Consider the following 24,264-nt stretch of genomic DNA (forward strand, 5'->3'; position numbering starts at 1 on the left):
CATGTGTGCCACTGGTGGAAGACATCGGGGTGGCGCCTCCCTCCTCCTCCTCCTCCTCTTCCTCCTCCTCTTCTTCTCCCTCCCTCCATCTCACCGCTCCCTGGGGTGTGTCTATGGCAGTGCCTCTCCTCTCCACGCCGTGTGTGTGTGTGTGTGTGTGTGCGCGTGCGCGGGGCGTGCGCTGCTGTTGCTGCCGCCTCCTCCCTCTGCCTCATATCTGCATCTGCTGCAGAGTTTAGCCAACACGCATTTATGCTGCCTCTCTCTTGTTTTCCCACTACCTACCTATTTCTACCCACCCGAATGTTTCCTTTCTCGCTTTCTTTCTTTCTTTCTTTCTTTTTGCTGATAAGGGAGTCAGCGCACACCTACACCCTTGGAGTCTGGAGGGAGAGATGGGACAGTCACTAGTCGTCTCTTTGGACTATTGGGGACGGCGGTGAGCCGGAGGAGAGCGCCGGATGGGACAGGAGCCGTGAAACCCACATCACTCACCGCGGATTGAGCAAACCCCCCCACCCCGCCTCCCTCCCTCCGTCCTCTCAGTCTCTCCCTAGTCTGCAGCCTCCAATACAGCCGCCGCATCATTTTTTCAGAGCAGCAGCCCCCTCCCTCCATCCTCTCTCTTCTCTCCATCTCCCTTTCTGCTGCTTGCACCACTGTGGGAATGCAGCGAAGGTAAACGAATCTTAGAGGCTTCTTTTTCTTCTCCACCGATTCCGGATCTATCATCGCAGACAGACAGCTCCGGAAGCACACGGCTGTCACTCCGGGAAAATCAGAGCGGTGTGGCCGGCGTAGGGATTGGACCCGGATCAGTTGGATTTAGCCCGCTACCCTGGACACCACCACCACCACCACCATCACCCAATCTCATTGGCAGATCACATCAGATCCCTTCTGCCCTGCCTCGTTTCAGTTTCGGTGTCTTTTACCGGCTCTCTCCCCACTGGATTACCGACAGCTGGAGCGACCGAAAGGGTGGCCGGACACGGCGAACTGAGGGCTATTAGAGGCAAACTTGAAGTAGTCGACAAAGACTCCTGCAGTAGTAAAAGGAAGCTCTCTAACGTATGTAGAAAAGGTAAAAAACGAACTGAAATGAAAACTAAGAGAATAAAGGAATAAATAACCAATAATTGGTTTGTATTTTAAGGACCTTATGCGGCCGATAATCAACCAATTGAGAGTGGAGAATGGTGCTGCCGTAGCCTGGGTTGTTGATCCACGCACGCACACATGCACATGGATTTACAGCTCCAGTCTGAAGCGGATCGATATCCCTTTCCGTTCTTTTTACGTCGGCTTTTTTTAACAAGGGAGTGAAGCATCCTGGGATTTATCATCGCTTCGTTAGCGCTGAACTACAGTGAGGCGCCCCCTCGCTTCGCTCTCTCACCTGTCCATAACCTGTGTGCTGGTGTGTGGATGTGTGTATATTCTGGTGCATAATTGTGTGTGTGTGTGTGTGTGTGTGTGTGATTTTGGTTTGTTGTCCGCCAGAGGGAGTGTAGGTTATATTGCTTGTGTATGCATTTGAGTGCTGTGCCAGCTTTTAATTAGTAGTATGTGACTGAGTGATTGTGTCTTCTCATGCTTGTGGGTGCTTGTGCATTAGTTAATGTTTTATGTTTGTGCATGTAGATAGGCTAGGTATTGTGTGGGTACATACTTAAGATGCCCAGTATTTCTTCTGCACCACATCCCCTTCCTCGTACGTATATGCCCTCGTATTATTTGGCCGCCTGTTTGACCTCGTGAACAGAGACGAAAAGCTCCAGCAGGATGAGCGAGCGTTCTGGTGCAAGCAGTCTAGCAGCCATGACGCTGGAGGAGCCAGGGGCTGAACAGGCCTCTCCCAGAGCCCAGGGCCCTCTCCGCTGTGGCCCATGTGCTGTGTGGCCTCGCCAGCAGACCTGGCTTTGTGCCGTGCCCCTGGTAATGGGTTTTGTTGGACTGGGACTCAGTCTCATGCTGCTGAAATGGATTGTTGTGGGATCTGTCCAAGACTACGTCCCCACTGATCTGGTGGATCCCAAAGGTAGCATTGGACAGGACCCTATATTTCTCTCCAAACCCAGTGCCATGCCCAAGGGGCCCGACATTTCCACAGCCACCACTACTTCAGCTGCCTCTACCACAGCAATGGTGTCGACTACCACGCCGCTAGCTGCGGATGGTACGGCCCCAGCGCCAAGAACTCGATCAGGGCCACCGGCGAACCACTCAGCCAATGGCAGCACTGCCAATGGAGATGGCAACCGCGCCCCACACCTTCACAACCGTGTTGGCACCCGTATTAGTGGGACTGTGGTTACTACCTCCACCACTCGCGCCACCCGACTCCCCCCACCACCCAGTGGTAAGGAGGTCACCCCTCGCAGCACTGTCAGAAAAGGAAGCAGCACTGGTAGTGGACGTAACGGAGCCGCCAACTCAAAGCCAGGGCAGACCTCTGCCACCGTCACCACCACAGCATCCACCACAACTACAGCTACTGTGAAGACCACCGCCAAGGCGCAGCCGACCACCTCGCAGCCGGCAACCCCGGTCAAGCCCACGTCACGCTGGAATCACGGGCGCCCAGGCAAGGGCCCTGCCACACGCCCACACCACCGCTTCCGAACACGTAAGTTCACTTTTTGGGTTTATGGAGATGTGTGAGGGAGTGCTGTTGTGTGAGGTTATGTGTAGAACTTGAGATGAGTTTTTCACAAGAGCTCTTTTCTGGGTCTTTCCAGTAGTAATAATGTCCTAGCTGCCAGTTATCACATATAACAGTATGCCTGGGTAAAAAAACTCTTTTATCTGATATGCTTTGATATGACTCATGGTCTGAGAATATAAATTATTTCCCTTTAAATCCACATAGGAAGTGGATACTCCAGCAGCTTAACATTAATCGTATTCATTAGCACAGGCAGATATCAGGGGATATTCTCAATATTTTCACCCCTCTCGTCTTTATCTTTCACTTGTGCATTTCTGTAATCCGATATGAATCTTACCTCCGGAGGAGTTTTTTTTTCCCCACACACTGGTTTAAGTGCCATTAAAGGAAGGGCTCCATCTAGTAGAATTTTTTTTTTTTGTCTGCTTGAGTTAGGATCTTAAAGCTTTGTAATGTGTGCTGTGACCAAGGACAGCATATTTGTGTTATGAAAACAAATAACAGGAGCTGGTGAGGTGTCGAAGTGGGAGAAAGGTTAGCTCTCACCTCCTGTCTAGAGGAATCAGATATAGCAAGGCCACACATCTCATTGAGATGAGAGGATACTGGGAGCAGAGTGTCACAGGTACTGCTTTCACTCTGCAGGGATACAATAAGAGAGAGAGAGAGAGAGAGAGAAAGAGAAGCCTCAGAAGGGATAGTAGATGGATATAGGGATTAGAATAAGGTTGCAAAGGACAAGTGGATATAGACGGGGTAGGAAATGGAGAAAAAGAGAAGAAATACTTTCAAAAACAACAAAGTAGAAGAGGATAGTGAAGGAAGGAAGAGAATGCAGGAAGCATAACAAAGCAAGGGATGAAGAGTGGGAGCTGTGAGTAGAGAGAGCTGGCAGATGGAGTGTGCTAAGTGAGGGAAAGGCTTGAGGGAGATAGAGGGTATAAAGCAGGGGAGCGGTGATATTTTTGCGTATTTAGCATTGTGTAAAGAAAGAAGGATTTCTGATTATTCATTCCACAAGGGACATGTTTTTAACATAACAAGGCATTTTTTTCAGACGTGGGTGGTGCAGGATGCGAGAGTAATCATGAGTACTGACTGTGTATGACTACATACAATTTGCATTCTCAAACTCCAGGCGCTCTATTTTCTAACAAATGCTGTTGGGACATTAATTGGCAGCTTGGATTTAAAACCAACTTTTGGCTTATGATTATCTATTTTTAGTTGCTTGTTTTTCTTTTCCTGCAAAGTGCTCTAGAAGGAATGAAAAAAATTTGAAAACTGAAACTTTCATTTCTGTTGTGGATCATATGTTTGGACAGCAGTTCCGGTTGATTACATAGTATCCTCTCGTTTATCAGTTGGAAAGCATCAATGTTATCGATTCCACAGGCAAACAGTGATCAAGTGACATCACTTTCGCCTTCTCTACTTGAGGGCAGAAATATTTTCAGCATAGCTGGTTGGAAATTGGATAATATAGCAATACGTTCTCTGTTTTCAGTTGAACAGCTTTGACCAGCAACAATAAATTACATTAGTGACAAAAGTATAGAGATACCAATAGACAGTCCTCAGACTTCTGCAGCATAATCCACTGCTCCAGAGTCAATTACGTCACTTGACAAAACGTTGCCAAACAGCTAAAAGCTGCCAAACTGGGCAGTCCCCTTGTGCGAACATCAGGACACATCTGTTGTACTGTATACTATAAAAGGGCACTGTCTTCAAAAGCTAAAACTTTCACATATACAAGTCATTTTCACTGGATGCTGATGTTCATAAGTCTCAGGCCTATATGTTGACATCATGCAGAGTGACATTTTAGCCCACTTGTGGAATCTTTATCTCTGCATTTATTAAATACTGTATATATCAGGCAACAGGTGGCACTCTATAGGTATTAAAAGAAAATCCTGCTGTCCTCACTGCTTAAAAATCAATGGGAAAAGCAATTGCCACTATTTTAGTAAACTTTATGTTACCAAAGCCAAAGCCTTTCTTCAAATCTTTTAAACCTAGAATATAGAAAAAACAAATAATAGCACAGAATCAGAAAGGGTTTTAGCTCCAAACTCTTAGCCCCTTTCTTGTTTTCCAAAAATCACCCATGGCAGCAAGCATTGTTAAAGCCCTTTGGCAAGCATTGGTATGGTAATAATTGATGACGTTAGTGTCAGTAATAAAAAGCCTTTCTACCTAAGTGATATTTGTAGAAATAGATCCAGTGGTTTTGCACCTGTCTGCTACACTTTTTAAAAAAAGACCAGTATTATCTTCAAAGCAATGAGTAATTTTAATAGCTAGGTACCTCACCAGAAAGTTATGGCAGTCTTACAGCTATCGTTAAGAATCCATAAAAGATGCCCATCACTCTTATAGCATGTACAAATTCTGAAAGGGATTTCTTTTGTAACATAAAACTTAATGGAAACATTTGTTCTTTTTGTAGGGCATGTCAAGTGGAAAAGCAACTCACTCAGCAAATCATATCACAATATTTTCATCATGTATGGTACGGTGCTCATAGTTTGTTTCAGTTGACATTTCACTAATTTTAATGTTTTATTGAAATCCCTCCTTGCTGCAGGTCATTGATGACTGTAGGATGATTGTTCTATGTGTAAAAATACATATTTGGCTGAAATCAGGTTTAGGAAGTTCTTTCCTATCACATAGTAGACTTCCTTGTATAGTCAGCAGGTTTCTTTAAAAGATTGAATATTGTTACTTGTACCACATGTGCCATTTGAAGAAATACATTTGATACCACAGAAGAAGCATTAGTTTCAACATGTTAAGAAAAGGCATTGAATTGACCTGTTAAAGTTGCTGTTGTTTGTAGAAGTCTCATTGTTAAATTTTTGTAGGACAGCTATCCTTGAGCCAAACCACAGCTGTTATATAGTTTGTATGTTCATAAACCTTCATGTTATCACTTCCAGTTTTCCTGAATGATTGAGTTCACACAGCATCAAACAACAATAAACTTTTGGGAATATAGCTAGAATTAGGGTTGAAACGATTCCTAGAGTAACTCAAATAATATGATTACTAAAAATCCTCGATGCAAAATGATTTGGCTTAAGCACTTAATATGTTTAGTTTTTTGAGAGATGATATTGTAAGCAATGTAGGCAATAAAAATTTAGCTTTTCCCGAAAATTAAACCAAACTATTATATATTATTGCTCTTCAATAAAAATTAAAAAATAATTTCTTATCCGATTAATCGATGGAATAATCGGTAGAATACTCGATTACTAAAATAATTGATACTTGCAGCCCTAGCTAGAATTTAATAGTTAGTGTTCAGCATGGAGCCCAACCACTGCCACTGCTTATTCTCCCAAGGCTACACTTTGTGTTGAATGGCTTATTGTTGCTTTGTTATTCTTCCCTGTTCCTCATGTTGACATTGTTTCTATGGGGTACAAATATTGAAGCATTCTCTTTACTGCACATTACTTTCATTCACACAACCTCTGTGCCGTTTATAGTATTCATTCCGTACAGCATTTATGTGCCATATTAGATGCAAAACACCAACACAGTATTCTTAAGGGTAAAACACAGCCTTATATGAAGCTAACTTTGGAGTTTCAGGAATGTGGCTCCTTCTAAAGCTTGGATGTACCGAGCTGTAATAGTATGTAGAGTTGTGCAATGCAGCTTATTTAAAATGTACTGATACACAGAAAAGGTCTCAGTTGATGATGAAATGCTCTGTAAAACATGGCTCCATGTGCATTTGTCTTTACCCACAGCTAAGGTATCTCATATTTTATGTTAAGTTATGTGCTAATGCAGTTATACTGTACGATCTCGGGTTTCACATAATCTCGACTGCGTATAGGAGGCAGTGACATGATATCTCTCCCCCCCCCACACTCATTGCTACTGCCCCTGGTGTTTGGTGAAGATGTAAATGAATCTCTGTGTCCTGGAAAAAAGACAAGCTCTGTCCATTGGGGATAATGACATATTTTACCTACTCCCTTTGTCTTTTCTCTCCTCTATCTCCCTCACTCTCCCTCTTTCCCCACGGTTATTGTGTCCGCTCTCAGTGTCATTGTGTTCCTCCGTCTATTTTTGCTTTGCTTTTGTGCTTTCTGTTCCTTTACACGTTAGCTCCTCAGCTCTCATTCATGAGCATATGGGCAGACGCAGAAAAACTGGCACACTTGTGAACACAAAGATGAGCATGAAGCATGTGTGTGTGTGACCATACTCTCCTATACTCACTATGAATCTAACATTTCATTTTCTGTATCTGAGACTATTACGTATCCGACTCCACTCTCCACATACAAGCCCCATTGGCTCCTAAACAGGGAAATAACAGGCGGATGGAGCAGTGCACAATGAATGCCTGTTGGGGAAACCATGGACGCTGTGTTGGCTCAGGGCCCAATTCCACCCTCTTCTCGCTTGCGAGAAATCTTCCTTAGTGAAGTGTGGTTGTAATTCCATGCACATCTCGCTAGCCTGATTCCAGACTTGGGAATCACCACCCACATTAAAATTGTTGTCAGGCAATTCAAAGGTCTGGTGTTGCTCTTCAATGGAATCAATGGCTGTTTCCCCAACAGGGACAGCCGAGTTAGTCAGCGCCTTTATAGGTAGGACTCATTTTGTCATCTGTGTGAGAGCCAGACACAGCTATCAGGGCTTCTGTAAATCAACAACAGAAAACAACAGCCAGTAAACCAGAACAGCTGTGCACTGAAGGCATTTTCTTTTTTTTTTTTTTTTTAAGATGAAAAAATGTTGTTGCTGTTATCCCCATCGGTTTCATTTATCAGTTGTCTCCTTTGGTAATTAAGAACATGGATGCAGAGGATTCAGTACTTATAGTTAGTCCTACATCTTGGAAGTATATGCAGAGGTGTTCGAAAGTGAACATAATTCATCATTATGTTATCACTTCTTTGTCCTGTAAAATCACGTTACACATAAGTGACTTCAATCAGCATGTTAAAGCTGACTTCTGTTAGCCACAGCTAATGTAGATTCTGTGCAGCCTGAGAATGACATTGAGCAGATGGATAGTGACAGCGATTGGTCAGGGCAAAATAAACGCCCTCCCAAAAACAAAACGGCTTAACAAGAGCCTAATGTCAAACTGAATACTGGAGCGGTAACGAAATGGCATTTCAATCTGAATAACAGGCTTTGGAGTCAAAAGCCAGTCAGATGTGTGTGCCACATTTTTTAAAATTTCAAATAGGAAAACACAGGAGAGCGACAAAGACGATCCTTTGCTCTGATGTCACCGAGAAAAAAAACTGAAATGGATGTTTTTCCTGACACGCAATCCCCTGTTTTTTTGTTTTGTTTGTTTTTTCCTGACTATACATGAAGCCTGCACAAAGTACTACTGTAGGACCAGTGGAGCGTGTAAGGGGGATTAAAAACAAAGATATAAATCGAGTTTGCCTCTCTGTCTCTCTCCAGGGAGGTCAGGCTCAGATTTGCTAGACTGCCTCTGAGGCCCCTCTGTCTCTCCTGAGACACGCTCTGCTTGTTCGTTGAGGCCGGCCCAAGCAGGGCTGCTTCTGCACAGTGTGTGTGTGCAGCTGTACCTTACAAATATCTTCCTAGTTGGAAAGCAAGCTCTTGTGCTTCAACTTCTATCATTTTAGGCTCAAAAAGAACTGTTGAAAGAACATTTGAAAGTTTTTTTCTCGGTCTCAGTATATGCCTTGCACAGGTTTGTTGTATGCCTCAGTAGAATACAGTATCCCAATGCTGCAATTTGATGTTACCAGGCTGAGTAATAGCGGTGGAGCTGCTACTAGGGGCTGTCAGTTACAATGATGACTCTTTGCTCAGGAAATACCTGTCTGACACAACTACTATGTGGATGTGAAATTGTCTGTCTATGGTGGCCACTGTACATCTAAATCTAATTTAAGGGGCTTTAAAGAAGCTTAATAATTTAAAATGAATGGGTAGTTATTTCAGTATCCATAAAGTGCTTGCATGGATGTTATAATCCCAGAAAGGGAAATTATTCATATTAGCATAGCTGGAAGAGGTATTAGCAGAAAACCATGCCTTCAGACATGCCACAGTATGTATTTCGTCTGACACTGTGAACCAACCGACTTCTATTAGCGTTTCTATAGTGCAAATAATGTACATATACCATCTCAAAACAAAGAGCTTTGGTGTTTCTCTCTCCAATTATTCAGACAAATTTCTTTGAAAAAAAGAAAGAAATATCCTTATTATACTGGCATAGTTGAGATTCTGCAGACAGTAAAAGATGTGTGTATATACTTAGCACATGCAAATGAATGAAACTGTACAGCATCCTGCAGTGTTGGCCCCACATATCTAGCTAGCAGAGACATTTGACACTGATGGGCACCAATTACAAAGCAGAATACATCAGTGTATTCAGTAGGGCAAGCCTGCAGACAAATTATCCTAGAGTGACAGCCCAGCGAATGCTTGAAATTTGGTGGGAATTGATCCCATGCCCTTTCCATTGCTAGTGCCGTGCTCTACCCACTGAACCTCAGTGAATCAATAAGGAAGAGGGAGGGAGAGAGCCCCAAGTAGCAATGGCTGAGAGAGAGTGAGCGCAGAAGGACAGAAAAAGGGCGTGTTGGATACCCAAGAAAGAAATGAATCTATTTGGGTGAAGACTGTCAGAAACCATGAGAGCATGCTCCAGAAGTAAGGATCCAGCTGAAAGGTAAAGGCATTTACTCATCACAGTTCAGTGAATGAGGCTTGGCCAGACATATTACATATCCCAGACCACCATTCTACCCGTTCTATTATTATCTCTCCCATTTTTATGCAGATTGCCCTCAAGGTATTATCCATATTTGAATGTTGAAGTCTTTCGCTTCAATCCTGTCACTACAACGTCTCGGTGATGTATCCTATACAGAACTGAATCAGCAGGCAATGTAAATCTGTGGAGGTTATCAGTGTATTATGTTATATTATACATTATATATACATTTTATGACACCATAGGTGTGTGTGTGTGTGTGTGTGTGTGTGTGTGTGTGTGTGTGTCTGGATTACTGTGATATGTTTTAGACGTAAAGATAATAAAAAGAAAGCTTTTGGTAAGAGTAAGTAACCTGAATTGATTAGTCACTCAACACGAAAAGAATCTGCAACTATTTTCTTACCCGCTTTCGGTAATTTTTCAACCAAAATTGGGAATCATTCTGTGGTTTCACTCTTGCACCTGTGAGGATTGAATGTTTTTATTTTCTTGTATTATTTGTGACATGACAGTAAATACAATATCTTCAGGTTTTGGTCAGAGAACAAGCATCCTGATTATGTCATTGGGCGCTGGGAAATTATACTGAGCATTTTCTTTACAGTGTTTTCCCTAGCTTTGTGGAAGACTTATGGCATATATTTGGCGGGGAGTTTTAGGTGTCCTTCCTCAGGAAAATGTTACGGTTTTCAATAAAATAAATGTAATTTACCTATACATTTTGAGTCTCTTTGTGGGACTGTGTCTCTTTGTGGGATTTTGCATCGCTTTGTATTTGTGTTGTGTCTCTTTTTGGTCATTTTTGTGTTCTTTGGGGTTGTTTTGGGTCACTGTGGTCATTTGGTGTCTCTTTGTAGTTGGTTTGTGGTAGTTTTGCGTCTCTTTTACACACCATTTTGGACCATTCTTATCACCTTATCTGTGTCTAAAATGTTGGAAAAGCTAGAGCAGATAATAAATAAACAGCACTTATAGTTATAGATAGTGAGGAGATGTTTGCTGTATGTGACGAAAAATGATGTAGCCTAAAAAACACGTCACATCACTTAGAGCACCTTTAAAGGAAAAACTTGCTAAATAAGTTTTTTTTTTTTTTTTTCATTAATTCTGCTTAGGTGCTGCCCAAAATGGCTCGGGTGCTACACCTAAACCTTATAATGGCAGGGAAAACCCTGTTTTTATGTAAAATTATGAATCAATTCATTAAGAATAATAATAAGTTGCAGCCTTAAATCATTGTGCAACAAGAGAACCTGTGCCGTAGTAGTCTCTGCTCTTTGTCCAGTACTTATTGTACATTAGCACGATGCATAATGCTGTTGAAGGCATGCTAGAGTGAACAAAGCTAGCACTGTGAGGTGAACATGAGCTAATGGTTTGGACACACAAGGGTGAAACTGCTACCAACAAGGTTCATGTTGTTGTATGCTTAGCGGTCCAGTATGGAGTCCACTGTGTAACATCCAAGATTGTAGCTTTGGATTGCTGTTGCGTGCCATCCTCCCTCATACAAGGGACATTGGATTCTTGAGTCGAGCCTCTTCGGCAACACTTCCTCTCAGGCTGTGTACATATTCCGCCCCCTTCAGTTGAATTGGCAGACCCTTACCACAACCATGGCCCTAACCTCAACCTTTCCTAACATAAAGCATACAGGGCTTGTTGGGGGTGCTAAAAGGCGTAGGACCAATCTGTCCTGTGGGAAATTGTCTCAGTAAACAACAGTCCCCGGAAGACCTCAAAGATACAAAAAATAAACAAACAAAAAAATCTCACCTTGCTAGAAGCAACCACACAATCTAAACTCTTTTATTGTTATTTTGCCTGTAGTCTTAAATGATTCATTATGCAGCTACTTCTGTCTCATATTACAAACAAGGTGTCTATTCCATTCTATGTACGGCATGCATATAGAGGCATACCAGTAAAACTTTGTTGCTGCTTATATTGGTATTTTATTAAGTTTATCCGATGCTTTTGAGTGACATTTGACTCTCAGGCAACAGTCAGGGAACTCATAGATTGTTGAAGGAGAAGCTTGCCGACTGTAAGTACTGGCTGAGGCCATCTTAGGGCTCCTTAATGTCACTGTGTGATTTATGTAGACAAAATGTCCACCGGGAGGTGGCAGAGAGAATAAGAGGTTATGTTGGGGGTGGGGGGCTGAAATATTAATGTATGGGAAGAGAAACATGTGGAATGTGTGTTGCCGGATGTGTGAATAATTGATGAAGCTTCCTTTTTGTAAAGTGCTTGAGATGTCCCATGCTCAGTGGTCTAATGGCAGAAACACGGTATAGGATTTTAGTTGGCCTCCACAGGGCTGTCTTTCAGAGGCAAAGGCACCAATAGTCATATGTTGCCTTTTTTGTAATATTAGATTTACATTTGGCTTATTTTTCACTCATCTATTTTCATAAATGCGGTAAAAAGCCCTTCCAGAGTTAATGGTTACTAATGTTTCCTCCGGTGTTTTTGGCCTAAGGAAAGAAATAATCCTAATTGAAAGTAAACAGTGGGATCATTATTGTCTCTGAACATGACTCCCCCTCTTTACATCTTTTCAAATTGGAAGAAATGGAGAGGAAAGAACAATTTTAAAGACTGGGTTTAGTGGTGGTGGTGGTGATGGGTGTGCTGGGGGAGTACTCACTAACTCACTCATTTTAATCACATGCTGTCATGCCTACTTACCCACAAGTCTGCCACAGTGCCATTTTGTGTTAGGATTGTGTACTACATACAGTATGCCTGCTTCTAATACATGAAACCACCATTCATTCATTCACCCACTCATTCATTCATTCATTTATTCATTCATGTGCAGAGAATGCAAGGACTTGCTGATAGCTGAAGGGACACTGAGATATGGTAGTGCATGTGGCTGTGGCAGCGCAGAGAGGATTACAGTCCATCATATCTGATCTGAGACTGTTAGATCCCAATATTGAATTACCGACCCTGCGGGGTCTCTGGTTCCGTTATCAATTTGCAAACGAATAACAAGGAAAGATATGGGAGCTGGAGTTGGGTTGGGTTGGGGGACATGTGGTTTTGGCAGGTTTTGGTGGGATGCAATGAATTTAATAACAGCCAATTTATTTTGTCCAAGGGACGGCAAGTGGCAACACAACTGCAGTGTCATGTGTGATTTAGGTGCTATAGAGCTTGAGTCCTTCCTAATTCAGTTGGATATATGGTCCCATTTTGGAGGGATTACAGTTGTAGTGCCTGCATAAAGCTTTCATTAACCATTATAAAAAAACATATTTATGGCCCTCATACCCTTTTAAAGCAACATTTTAAAAGCTGTTTGAAGGTTTTTTATAGGAGAGCCCTGTAAAGGATACTCAATAATAATTCAAATGGAGATACTCTCAGTCACTGTCTGCCACATTGTTAGTTCCAACTGTGTACTGATCCTGTTGACATGAAAATAAATCTCCAGTTGTAAAGTGTCATATAGAAAGCTTTGCATCAATTCCTCCAAACCTCTCTGTATCTAAACTTTATGCATCATGGAGAGATACTGAAGTCACAACTTGAAACTGAGGTATGTGCGGCATGTGGAACATGATTTCTCACTAGCACTGCTTCGCACATAGCATCAGGGTACATGTCGAGCCTGCAAGGAAGTGTGGAGTGTGGAGGTTGCAGCAGTCGGATTGATTCACTGCAATGTGTGGCCTGTTGCCACCCCTGGTGACAGGAAATGTGCCATGGTGCCCTGGTTGAGATGGAGAGGCTTGCTGTGGAGTGTGAAGGTGGAGGTGGAGATGCAGGTCACCTCTTTCTCGCTCTCTCTCTCTCAATCACACAATCAATGCAACATACAGTAATGTATCGAGGTATGGTTGCATGGAACTCACTTCCAGCTGAGATTGCTAAAGCACACAATAAAGCAAGCTTTAAAAAACAAGTAAAGCAACATCTAGTGGCCCTATGCCTAACCATATTTTTTAACTACATTTTGTACCTTTTATGTATAGGAATATTTATATGTATAGGAATATGTTGTAAGATTTCACTTTTGTTATTCAGTGCTTATGAATTTAATGTAAAATATATAAGAGCATATAAAGAGGAATATGTATAGCTATGTTTCGAGAAAGAATATTGTTTGTTATACTGTTCTTATCATTTGGTTGTTTTGTCTGAAAACGTCTTAGCTGTTGTCAAGTATGTTTATGTTTTGTGTGGACCCCAGGAAGAGTAGCTGATGTTCTGCATCAGCTAATGGGGATCCTAATCAAATCAAATCAAGTGTCTCTCTCTCTCTCTCTCTCTCTCTCTCTCTCTCTCTCTCTCTCCTCCCTCCCTCCCACTATCATTCATGCCTCTATACTTAGTTTCTCCTTTTTTATACACATCCTCCTGTCCTTTATTTTAAGGCACATGCTTGCCTCTCTCTTTGTTTTCAGTTCCTCTTTGTGGGTTTCTTTTGTTCACCTCCCATCGCTGACAATATGAATAGCAGCCAATAAGAGCTCTTATCTTAGGAGCGCACCGGAAGAGATACAAGTATTATTCATCATTCCATATTACCTACTGTCATGACTTCCTGCAAAGATTTCCCAAGGAAATTATGATAAGGAACCAAGACTATTTCTTTTTTTATTATTATCAATTGTGATGCCTTTTTCATGTAGGCCTCTGATATCCTTCAGTTGTCCATATTATACTGAACCTTTAAAGCTGAACCTTAACGCTTAAACTTAGTCACTGCTTTTCATGACAATTCAAGTGCCTTACATAATCATGTCGGCTTACATCTTTTTGCACCTTACTGTTAATGTCAAATGGAATTGCAAATAGATTATCCAATTCATCTGTTATTTTGTAAAGCATTAAAGCAGTAAAGCAGTACATAATGGTAATATATTGTGCCTCAAATGAAGGAATTAGCTAATGTTTCTAACAATAAAATCACAAATCTTAGAGCAAAAAATTTAAAAACGACTCTGTACTTCTTCAAAAGGCAGAAATGTATGGATTTTTTTTACCTCGTAACTTGTTTCTTCTCAGATGTAATGGAATGTAAATCCCCATGTGTCGTCTTCCCACTATATTTTTTAAGCATGGCTTTAACACTGTCTCAGATAGTGTCCTGAAAAGTAAACACATCCCTTCAGAATGGGGCTCTTTCAGAACTGCTTTTGTTGAGACCCCTAAGAAAAGCTAACCTAGACAATGAGGTCCAAAGTAACTATCCCATTCAAACTTTCCTTTTATAAGAAAAATACTGGCCAGAAACATTGGGCCTCATTCACCAACCGTTCTTACGAAGAAATGTGTTCTTAAACCCTTCTTACGAACTTGTTACGAAGATTCTGGCATTCACTAATGTTTTCTTAACTTGGATTTGTTCTTAGCTAAGAACAAAATCTACGAACACTGAATAGCACTCTTACGCACATTTGAGTGATGACAATTTGCTCCAAATGATTGCTTACTGCATTTTATTTAATTCTACAGTCGTTTACAATGATAGTATTGTACTGTAATGTATTTCTGATCATTTGTTGAAAAAGAAATCATATTATGCAAAAAAAACACTAACACTGCAATTTACATCAGCAATTAAACTGATTAAATCCTGCGTTATTTGGTGATTGATCGCTATTTATAGGGCCAAAATGCAGTGGTAGAATGTAACAAAGAACAAATTCGTCCTAACTGTACTTAAGTACATTTGTCACGTATCTGTACTTTACTTAAGTAGACTCAATAGTGCATAGCCTACTTTTGACTTTTACTTTGTTACATTTTGCAGCAATTATCTATACTTTCCACTCCACTACATTTCTACAATGTTCCGTTAGATTTTCAGTTTCTCCCCTGCCAAAACGTCTTCCTGACCGTCACACGTTTGTCTCACCAGTGAAGTTTGGTTGCCGTAGATACTGTATATATGGGGCACCGCTGATCCAAGCCGGCTCCGGTGCTCCAGAGCCCGGGTGCAGCGCCGCTGACCCTCTGTAATACAGCCTCCGGTAAAAGTGAAAATAAAAACATTTGTTTTTATTATTCCCGTTTTTAAATCAAAGTTGCTATATCTATTTCTCTCCACAGCGTCGTTTACTCCTCCGCCAGGCTGCGTAAGACGCGTTCATATCTTATTTATTTGGCTGGACCTCTTCACATCTCCCTATTTGCACTGCATCACACACTTTATTTGTCTTATAATACACCATGAATAAAACCAACCGCATTCTGATTCTAACAACACATTTCCGTTTTATGCTGGTTAGGATAGGAACTTTTTTTAAAAAGCCAGGCCTTGTTTGTGGGGGTGGACACCTTCTACTTTTACTAAAGTAAATATGTCTCTGGTTATTTGTACTTTTATTTAAGTACTGAGATTCAGTACTTCCTCCACCGCGGCTCCGACAATCTCCGAAAACCTGTCTCCCAGGAGGTGCACAGGAAGTGTCATGTCCTTATATGGGAATTTGCGGGGCGTTTTTTTATGCTAATTAGGAACAACTGGCACGCGCTTTCAGTTACGAAGACGTGGGATTCATCAATCCTAAGAACACAGGTGCGAACAAATCTGTTGTTTAAGAACACGTCATGAATCCAACGTAGATTTTTCTTAGGAACCTTCTTAAGAACATATTTAAGAGAAAACATAGGAAGATATTGGTGAATGAGGCCCATTGCCTTTAAATGGATTAAGAACTTTGCGATTAAAACCAATACATTTTCAATTGTGGTTCCGTTGAAAGTCCTTTTGAATGATTTTTTATGAATTGTTTTCATACAACGTACATGAAGGACATATGTTAATAAAGCTGCCTTGGTAACATGCTCTTCTGTTCGCCCTTAAAAGTCTATTAAGAGTCTGCAGAATATTCAACATCCGGCTGCTACTGTAGTCTTCGGATCAAAACTAAAAACAGAGAGCCTATCATGCAAGTGGAGTGATGAGCTATTTTAACATAGCACTGGCTATGAAGAACACTGGCTCCATGTATCATTAGGACCTAATTTTAAAGCACATTTGATTGGACTTCTTAGTGGCTGAGGACCGGCCTACACTGTAGATCCTGTCTTGTTTTGTGTTAAGTTTATGATCAGTCTGATCCTCCGCTGTGGATTTGTCAGATATTGAGAGTAGTAGAAGAAAATTGGAGCTTTCTTAAACTCGGCTCCCAAACTGTGGAATACCATTCCCATGGATAATAGTGAGGCAACTTCAGTTAGACAGCTTAAAAGACGTTTATTTCAGTTGGCTTTTAAGTCTTCATTTAACTTGTGCATTTGTCCGCACATCATTTTAGTATTGTCACACTTTAACTCTAACTCACAATTATTTTTGTGTACTGTAGGGTGCTATGTGTAAATAGAACGTAATTATATGAGGAATATAGATTTTTGGGGTTTTTGAAATATTTGTGTGCTCAATTATTCAATAGAAAGAGAAAGAAAGGTGGCCTAATGCCCCTTGTGAAGTTCCAGCAGATGCCATTATTTTCAAACATGGTGTCAAAAGCCCCAGGTGTGCTGATCATAGCATTGATGTATAGTGAGAAAGGGAGCCCGAGTGGAGAGGGAGATGGAGACCAGGATTGACCAAGGTCCTCTCATGTTATTTTCCTGGGGGTGCACACAGCTTGTCTCATGCGGTAATCCATGCATGGTAAAACCTTATCCATGGGGATAATGTCAACTCACTCCCGAAGATAACAAGACAAAAGCCCTTGCTTAGCGCTCACTCCAGAGTGTGTTTCATATTCCCCTAATCTGCTATCTTACATGGCTCTGTTCTATGGATTTGTTGCCCGAGCTTGCCGATTAACACAAACACACACGCACGCGCACACACACACACACACACACACACACACACACTTTGGACTGTGTAGCTTTGTACAGTTTCTTGTTATCAAAAAAGATAGTGGACAGAAATTACATTTATTTTATTTCAACTACGTCAAGCACCCTTTTCTGTTTAAGTAAACACAATTGTGAATATATAATCTATCACTCCATTTTATTTGTCACATGAAATCATACCAGGTACAATTCTGCCACTATACACTATAGTGTGGCAGCACAAAAGCTGCATGGGAACAGTGTGTAGTCAGTATTAAAGCTTGCCAGTAGTGAATATTATTTTAGCCTCGGATTTAAGTGTGAGATGTTTTTATTGCTCATGGCACTCATGGATGTTTGATTACTCATGGCGAGTTGATTGAGCTCGTGCAAGTGTAGAGTTACTGTACATAGCCTGCTGTGCTTCTAAGTTAAATGGAGGAGCCAGTTGTCAATTATCATGTAAAAATGTGTGAGTGCGACACACCTGTTTGATGTGTGTATGTGTGTGTGTGTGTGTGTGTGTGTGTGTGTGTGTGTGTGTGTGTGTGTGTGTGTGTGTGTGTGTGTGTGTGTGTGTGTGTATACAGCATTTCTACAGTAGCATAGTGTAAGGATCAAAAGATTATAAAATAGGACATTTTGGCAGTGTGGTTCATGCTCAAAGTGGCCTAAGAGAGCCAAGGTTTAAGAGCACTGAATTTTCACGAGACTGAAAGAACATCTATCACATTCACACCCAACACGTCAGACAACTCAGTGAATTATATATTGAAAGTTCCCTCCAGGATCCAGGCAGAGACATCTTTCTCTCCGTCTCTCCTCTTCCATCTGATGTGCTGCATTGAATCATTGATGGGACATCCACAACAACAGTGCTCCTCCCTATAAAACACCTGTCACAGACAGCCTGAAAGGAATACAACCAGAGTAAGATATGGAATCTGTTTTGATCTTTTTAATAGTGAGCTTTGCAGCAAAATGATGCATATTGGGTATAGGGATGCACCGATCCGACTATTTCAATCTTGACGCTGATACCTGGACTTTATATATCGGCCGCTACTGACTAATGATGCGATACCAGTGTTTAATTAATAAGCAGTTTGAGTCCGTATCGGACCGATATCTGATAACAGTATGGGATCGGTGAATCCCTAATATTGAGCCTTGTATAAAAATACTGGTGACGCTATGCTGTTTACTGCAGTACCTGATTTATCACCTAATATTTCTGTCCAATAACAACAAGAATAGCAACAAAAATTCTCATTATTGTGATTTCATGAAAGAACACTGTCAAGTGAGTGACTTGGCTTTTTATATTCCAGTGTGTCTTCTCCTGTTATGTACCTATACTTTCTGAGGTAATGGGAAAACCAAACCCTATTATCTATTTTCCACGATTGCTATCAATGGAACGGAATGAAGGCTTTGGTGCAAACAAGACATTGCCGCTGTCAGCACTAGCATGCACTCAAGTATACTCTTTGATCCCAGCTGGAGTCATGGATGCTTCAGGGATATGATGGAATATGTTATTGCAGTTGTAGGGAAAGCAATTGGTGGGGTTGCCTCAGTCCATTGGTTTTACCCTCTTCCCGTCATAGTAACTAAAGCTATAAAGCCTCAACTTGCTACCCAAGTGACTATTTTGCATGTTGTTACTCCTTAACTGTCTGTTTTACAAAAGGACTGTGCTCCCTCTGAGTTTTCTGAGTGTAAGGGTGGAATGGGACAGGCGGGGTTGAGGATGGAGGGGGGAGTGGGGGTTAGTAAAGATGTGTCTGACACTCCAGCCAGAAAAAAATCTGTGGCATTACAGAGAATAATGAAGATAAAGATGAGATTGGGGTATTGGGAAGATTGGAGGGTCAGTGTTTAATATCAATGTATGGAGGGAAGTTAAGATAGATGAAGGTAAGGTCAGACAGATGTCTTCTTTCTCAGAAATGGAAACCAGCTTGATTAAAGGAACCCACATTTCTCTGAGTGGCAACATCGAGGCTTGATCAGATAAGAAAATAAAGCACAAGGCATTATTCATGGGTTCCTTTTTCGCAGAGGGTTTGGGAGAGTTTTAAGTTGTTGGATTTTGGACCACAAACAGCAGCATCCCTCAACACAACCATGGTATGCTTTTTGAAGCATTCAGCCAAAGCCTGTGGGTTTAATTTAAAGTTTGTGTGTCATTCAACACAATTCACTTTTAACACATTCTATCCATTTGCACTCACTAGTGTACATCTAAAGAAAAGCATGCAGTATTATACTATGTAATAATAAGCAAGCCTGTGCTTTTGTACATCCAGGGCAACTCCATCAAACACTTGACATAAGTCAAAAAATAGACCTGCTCTTGTTCTTTGGTAATCCACAACAGCTGGTGTGTGTGTGTGTGTGTGTGTGTGTGTGTGTGTGTGTGTGTGTGTGTGTGTGTGTGTGTGTGTGTGTGTGTGTGTGTGTCCACGTGCATGTGTGTATGTGGGGAGACAGAGAGAGCAGATAGCAAGGCCAGATGGGTCCAGTTGTGGATCTGGTGGCCTAGATAAAGGCTAGATGGGTGCCACCACCTTCATTAGGTGCCAGGAGAACATTTAAAATAGGTGTTAAAAGCTTGAAGGCTTTGATGGACCCAACATCCAACCTAGAGAGCACTCATCGGCTCATCATAGCTTTTAAATAAAGTCTATAATGAAGAACGTTAACAATTGACCACTGCACTGTGTCTATTTAGCAGAGGTGGGAGTAATTCACACATGTGCAAGTCACCAGCAAGTCTCAAGTCTTAACCTTCAAGTTGCAAGCAAGTCTCAAGTCACTGTGGTGAGAATCAAGTAAGTCAAGTTGAGTCCCTGCTATTGGTCAAGCAAGTCACAAGTCAAGTTGTACAAAATTCGTAGGTCTACCCCAGTTTTTACATTCATAATCAGTTTAAAAAGATATTTGTCGTCATGAAAAGTCTTGTTTTATTTTCAATATTGCTACGAAACTGTTGCAGCCAAAACTTCATTACAGAGACATATATCCAATTAAGGTGCTAGGTTTACATCAAGCTAGCTGAGCTCCGCGGAGACTGGCTGGTTTCTTCTCGCGTCTAACCACCACTGCCCGTCGCAGGCTTGCCTATTAATTTCAATACCTTCAAAAAAAGAATATGGCCTGGCTATTAAATAAATAAAAAGTCAAGTCATCTGTCTCAAGTCAAAATCAAGGTCAAGTAATTTATCAATGCAAGTCAAGCAAGTCTCAAGTCCTCCAGTTGGCGACTTGAGTTGGACTCGTCAAGTCATGCGACTCGAGTCCCCCACCTCTAATTATTTTAGGTATCAAACTTAGTTTGAATGGTTAATCCATTGTTTAGTCTATTAGTCAATTCATTATTATTAATTGTCAACCATTATCTTTTCAATTAATTATTCATTAAATGTCAAAAATAGTAAAAAATTTCATTATGGCTGTCGACTAATTCATTACTCAACTAACTATTATCTCTAAATAATATAAAATAAATAAATTGGTTCATCATCAAAAAATTTTGTCTGTCCATTTTCTGTCAGTCAACAGATAGATTAACTGACTAATCATTTCTGAACTCTTAGTTTTCAATATGTGGGAAAATATAGAAAAGTAGCCATTTCTTTGTTTTCAAATGTATCCAGACAGTGCATGCAGCCTGTAGCGGCCATTTCAGAAAACCTCCAGCATACAGCCCACTCCCACACAAACACTTAAATGGCCATTATGAGAGGAGAGGTGGAGAGCCGGTGCTGGCCGGTAGAGAAGGACGAGGTGAGGTAGCCAGCCTCTGTCCTTTTCCAGGGAACTGTAGGACAGAGAGAGCCTTCACCAGCACCCCAGGGAGAGGGAAGACAGATTAATCCAGAGGCTTTAATATTTCAGATGGAAACGTATTACTGCTCTCTTGCTCTTTCTTTTCTCCCTCTCTCTCTCCCTCTCTGGCTCAGAGAAGTGGGCCTTGCTTTCTCCTGCTCTCTTCTTATGTCTTCCTCTCTGGCTTGAAGCATGAATGTGTTTTGCTGAGGGGTAGATTTCCCCATCCAAAGCTTCTCTTTCTACTCATTGTGACAGGAAAAGGTATATCAGCATGAGACAAATCTAAATAAATAGTGGCGTGTGTGTTTTTGTGTTTGCGGTGGCCTTATCTGTCTGTCCATCTGTACACTTGCACTGATAGCACTTGAGCTTGCAACCAACCCTTGCTGTCTATTCTTTGTTAGTAGGGCTGGGCGATGTGGTCAAAATCTTTTATCCTAATCCTGTAATTTCAGGTCTTGATAAGGACATATATCACAATCTAGCATGTGTTCTGGTAATTCAATAAATAGTCTATATGAAATAACCACACAGTAAAGCCTACTTTTGTATTCACCTGTGTAAATTAAATACTTGACAAATGAAAAGTCCTGAATATTTCTCTCTTTATTAATAACATTAGTGCAAAATGAACATCAGATCAGAATGTAAATTGTCTTCCAAATGACAAAATATTGCTGTAATGCAGTTTGACCGCTGTTCTTTTGACAAAATATATACAATAGGCATGTTTATATTGTTTTGACGATGCATATCGTCATATCGCCCACTCCAACATGAATATATCGTCATATCGCCCACTCCAACATGAATATATCTATATACTGTCTTTGAGGATCATCACACACCTCACAGCCACTGTCTTCAAACATCAGACAAATCCATTGCGATCACATTTTTCATCTAACCCTGTGACATCTATCCTGGCTTAAGAACAAAGATTCAACAAATAATATATTACAGCATGCATAGGTTCCCAACATGCCTGCTGGCAAGAAAATCCAACCTAAGAAGATTAGAACAGACAATTCTAATTTTGTGAACTATGAACCAGGGTTCTAGCGATGGAAAACATTTATTTGCCTTTTGTAAAGTGACTATTACTATTACTGTTACTTTTAAATGTTTCTGAAACTGTGTAATTTTTATCATAAATGACCTGTAACAGCAAACCAGACTAAGAGTAAAAAGAATGCTATTTTCATATAGTTTTTATTAATGCCTCTGCCCGGTCCCGATTTTTCACAGTCACAAAATGATTTACGGCAGGTTGACTGCGCTACAGAGCACACATTCTGAGGGTCACCGATTTTGGCGTAACACCGGAAAAGGCTGTGTTAGTTAGTATGCAGGTAAAGAGAGATTTTGAACAAAAGAAAGCCTAATTGTATCAGGTTCACTGCTACTCTGTAGGGAAATGTATTCCCTGCAGAGTATCTTGGGTCAGACCCTGGGTCTCCTCCCAGGTACTGTCTCAGTAAACCTCCAAAGGGAGATTTTACAGGTACCCAAGCCACCCCTACTTCTCCAGTGTTTTTTCAATCAGGAGATTGTGCTGGCAGGTTCATTCTGCGCTTGTTTCTTTTCTTTTCTTCTCGTGGTATTCAGTTGACGCATACCATTTAAGATGCCATCCTTCATCTATCTCTGCTCTCAAGGCCTGAAGCTGTTTGTGGGGGAATGAAGTTATCTTCCTCTCTCTTCCTCCCTCGCTTCCAGAGCTGCACATGTCAAACACACAAAAGCACACACACCTCCCAGTCACACAGTAAGACACATGCTCACACTCTCATTACACACTCCCTCTCACACATGCAAGACAAAACACAAGTTCTCTCTCTCTCTCTCACTCTCTCTCCCTCTCTCACACACAGACAGACAGACGCACACACACATACACACACACACACACACACACACACACACACACACACACACACACAAATCTGTGATGCCAAGTCAGAAATCTTATACTGATATTTTCTATAATTATATGTCCTTTTACCAGGAACCTGAGTATGAGGTGCAATCTTACTGTAGTTGCCAGTGATTTTAAAGGCATACTATGCAGTTTCCGTTTTTGTCAAACAGCGACCCCTAGAGTCCATGTGGAGTACTTGTATTTAACGTTACCTTTGCTGCTTTTAGCTCTCGCTAACGAGTGAAAGCCTGACCGAGTGGGACTCTCATTTTCTTTTCCTTGACTCTTCCGACTGCCCTTTCTTCGTCGACTCTGCCATGATTCATGTCTGAAATACCCGCTAAGCGTCTTCCATAGTGGCTGATTCTTATATGTTGTTGATGTATGTGAAGTCGTGCCGTAAGGCAAGTTGTGATTCTCGCGAGATTTGGTGGGGTGCCACCTCTCAAACCTGCATTGCTGGATTTGCCAGCGGCACATGTATATCACATATTCATTCAATTTAATGGTGTTAACTAGTGTTCCAATAGTAACAACTACAAATTTACAAAAAATAAATGCACATAGAAAAGTCCCCAAAGAAACTACAAAATGTCTGACACACCATTGACAGGATGATATCATTTGTCATTACCCCTTAAAAAACCGCTGCAAATCAGTGAATACATGCTAAACAGCCTTAACTTGCTCTCCCCTATCAAAAATAAAGTTGCTCTGTACAGTCCAGGAGCTGTCCAGTGCTGAAAGTGGCAGCTACAGCACTGAGCTTTTAGAGGTCAACAAGAGTCTGCAGCAGACAGGGTGCAACAGGAACACCATGTTGTGGGCCAGAGACACACTGGGAGCAGCTGGCCTGGAAAGAGAGGGGAGAGCAAGAGGTGAAGCTAGAAACGGAGAGAAATGTTAGGGTAGAGGGATGGAGGACAAAATGGGGAATGGAGCAACGAGAGTATCATTCTCAGTTACACTGTTTCACATGGTGGAGCCCCTCTTTAAAAGGCCAATTACTCTGTAATAGTCCTAGACTGACTAGGTGATTTCTCACTGTGCTGAGTGGAATGGCAGAGCAGGAGTGGAGTCAGTCCAGTGGAGAAACCCAATCATCATTGCACTGGAGTGAAGGGAGTCGAGGGACACGTGTGTGTGTGTGTGTGTGTGTGTGAACAGTTTGCGGGCATAATTGTCACTATTTGACTGAATTCATTATTGAATGTGACCTTCAAGCACTGCAAGCATACTTCAATAGAGTTGGAATGTTGT

General features: G+C 41.4%; 2 protein-coding genes across 4 annotated transcripts in view; both read left to right on the forward strand.

Annotated features, from left to right (window-relative positions):
* Positions 1 to 24,264, forward strand: part of LOC114548452 (uncharacterized) — a 336,064-nt gene that overhangs the window by 114,857 nt on the left and 196,943 nt on the right. The window lies entirely within an intron of this gene.
* Positions 1,019 to 5,232, forward strand: nrg3b (neuregulin 3b). Its single transcript, XM_028568423.1, has 2 exons — positions 1,019 to 2,629; positions 5,127 to 5,232. Exons 1-2 carry the CDS (start codon positions 1,786 to 1,788, stop codon positions 5,216 to 5,218), a joined length of 936 nt encoding a protein of 311 aa, XP_028424224.1. The 5' UTR covers positions 1,019 to 1,785; the 3' UTR covers positions 5,219 to 5,232.

Source organism: Perca flavescens, chromosome 21 (genome assembly GCF_004354835.1).
Source record: "Perca flavescens isolate YP-PL-M2 chromosome 21, PFLA_1.0, whole genome shotgun sequence".
NCBI lineage: Eukaryota > Metazoa > Chordata > Actinopteri > Perciformes > Percidae > Perca > Perca flavescens.

Excerpts from the sequence above, each read along its gene's own strand:
- nrg3b (XM_028568423.1), top strand. The coding sequence starts at position 1,786 with ATGAGCGAGCGTTCTGGTGCAAGCAGTCTAGCAGCCATGACGCTGGAG. Across the intron at positions 2,630-5,126 it reads ACACCACCGCTTCCGAACAC|GGCATGTCAAGTGGAAAAGC; the intron begins GTAAGTTCACTT and ends TTCTTTTTGTAG.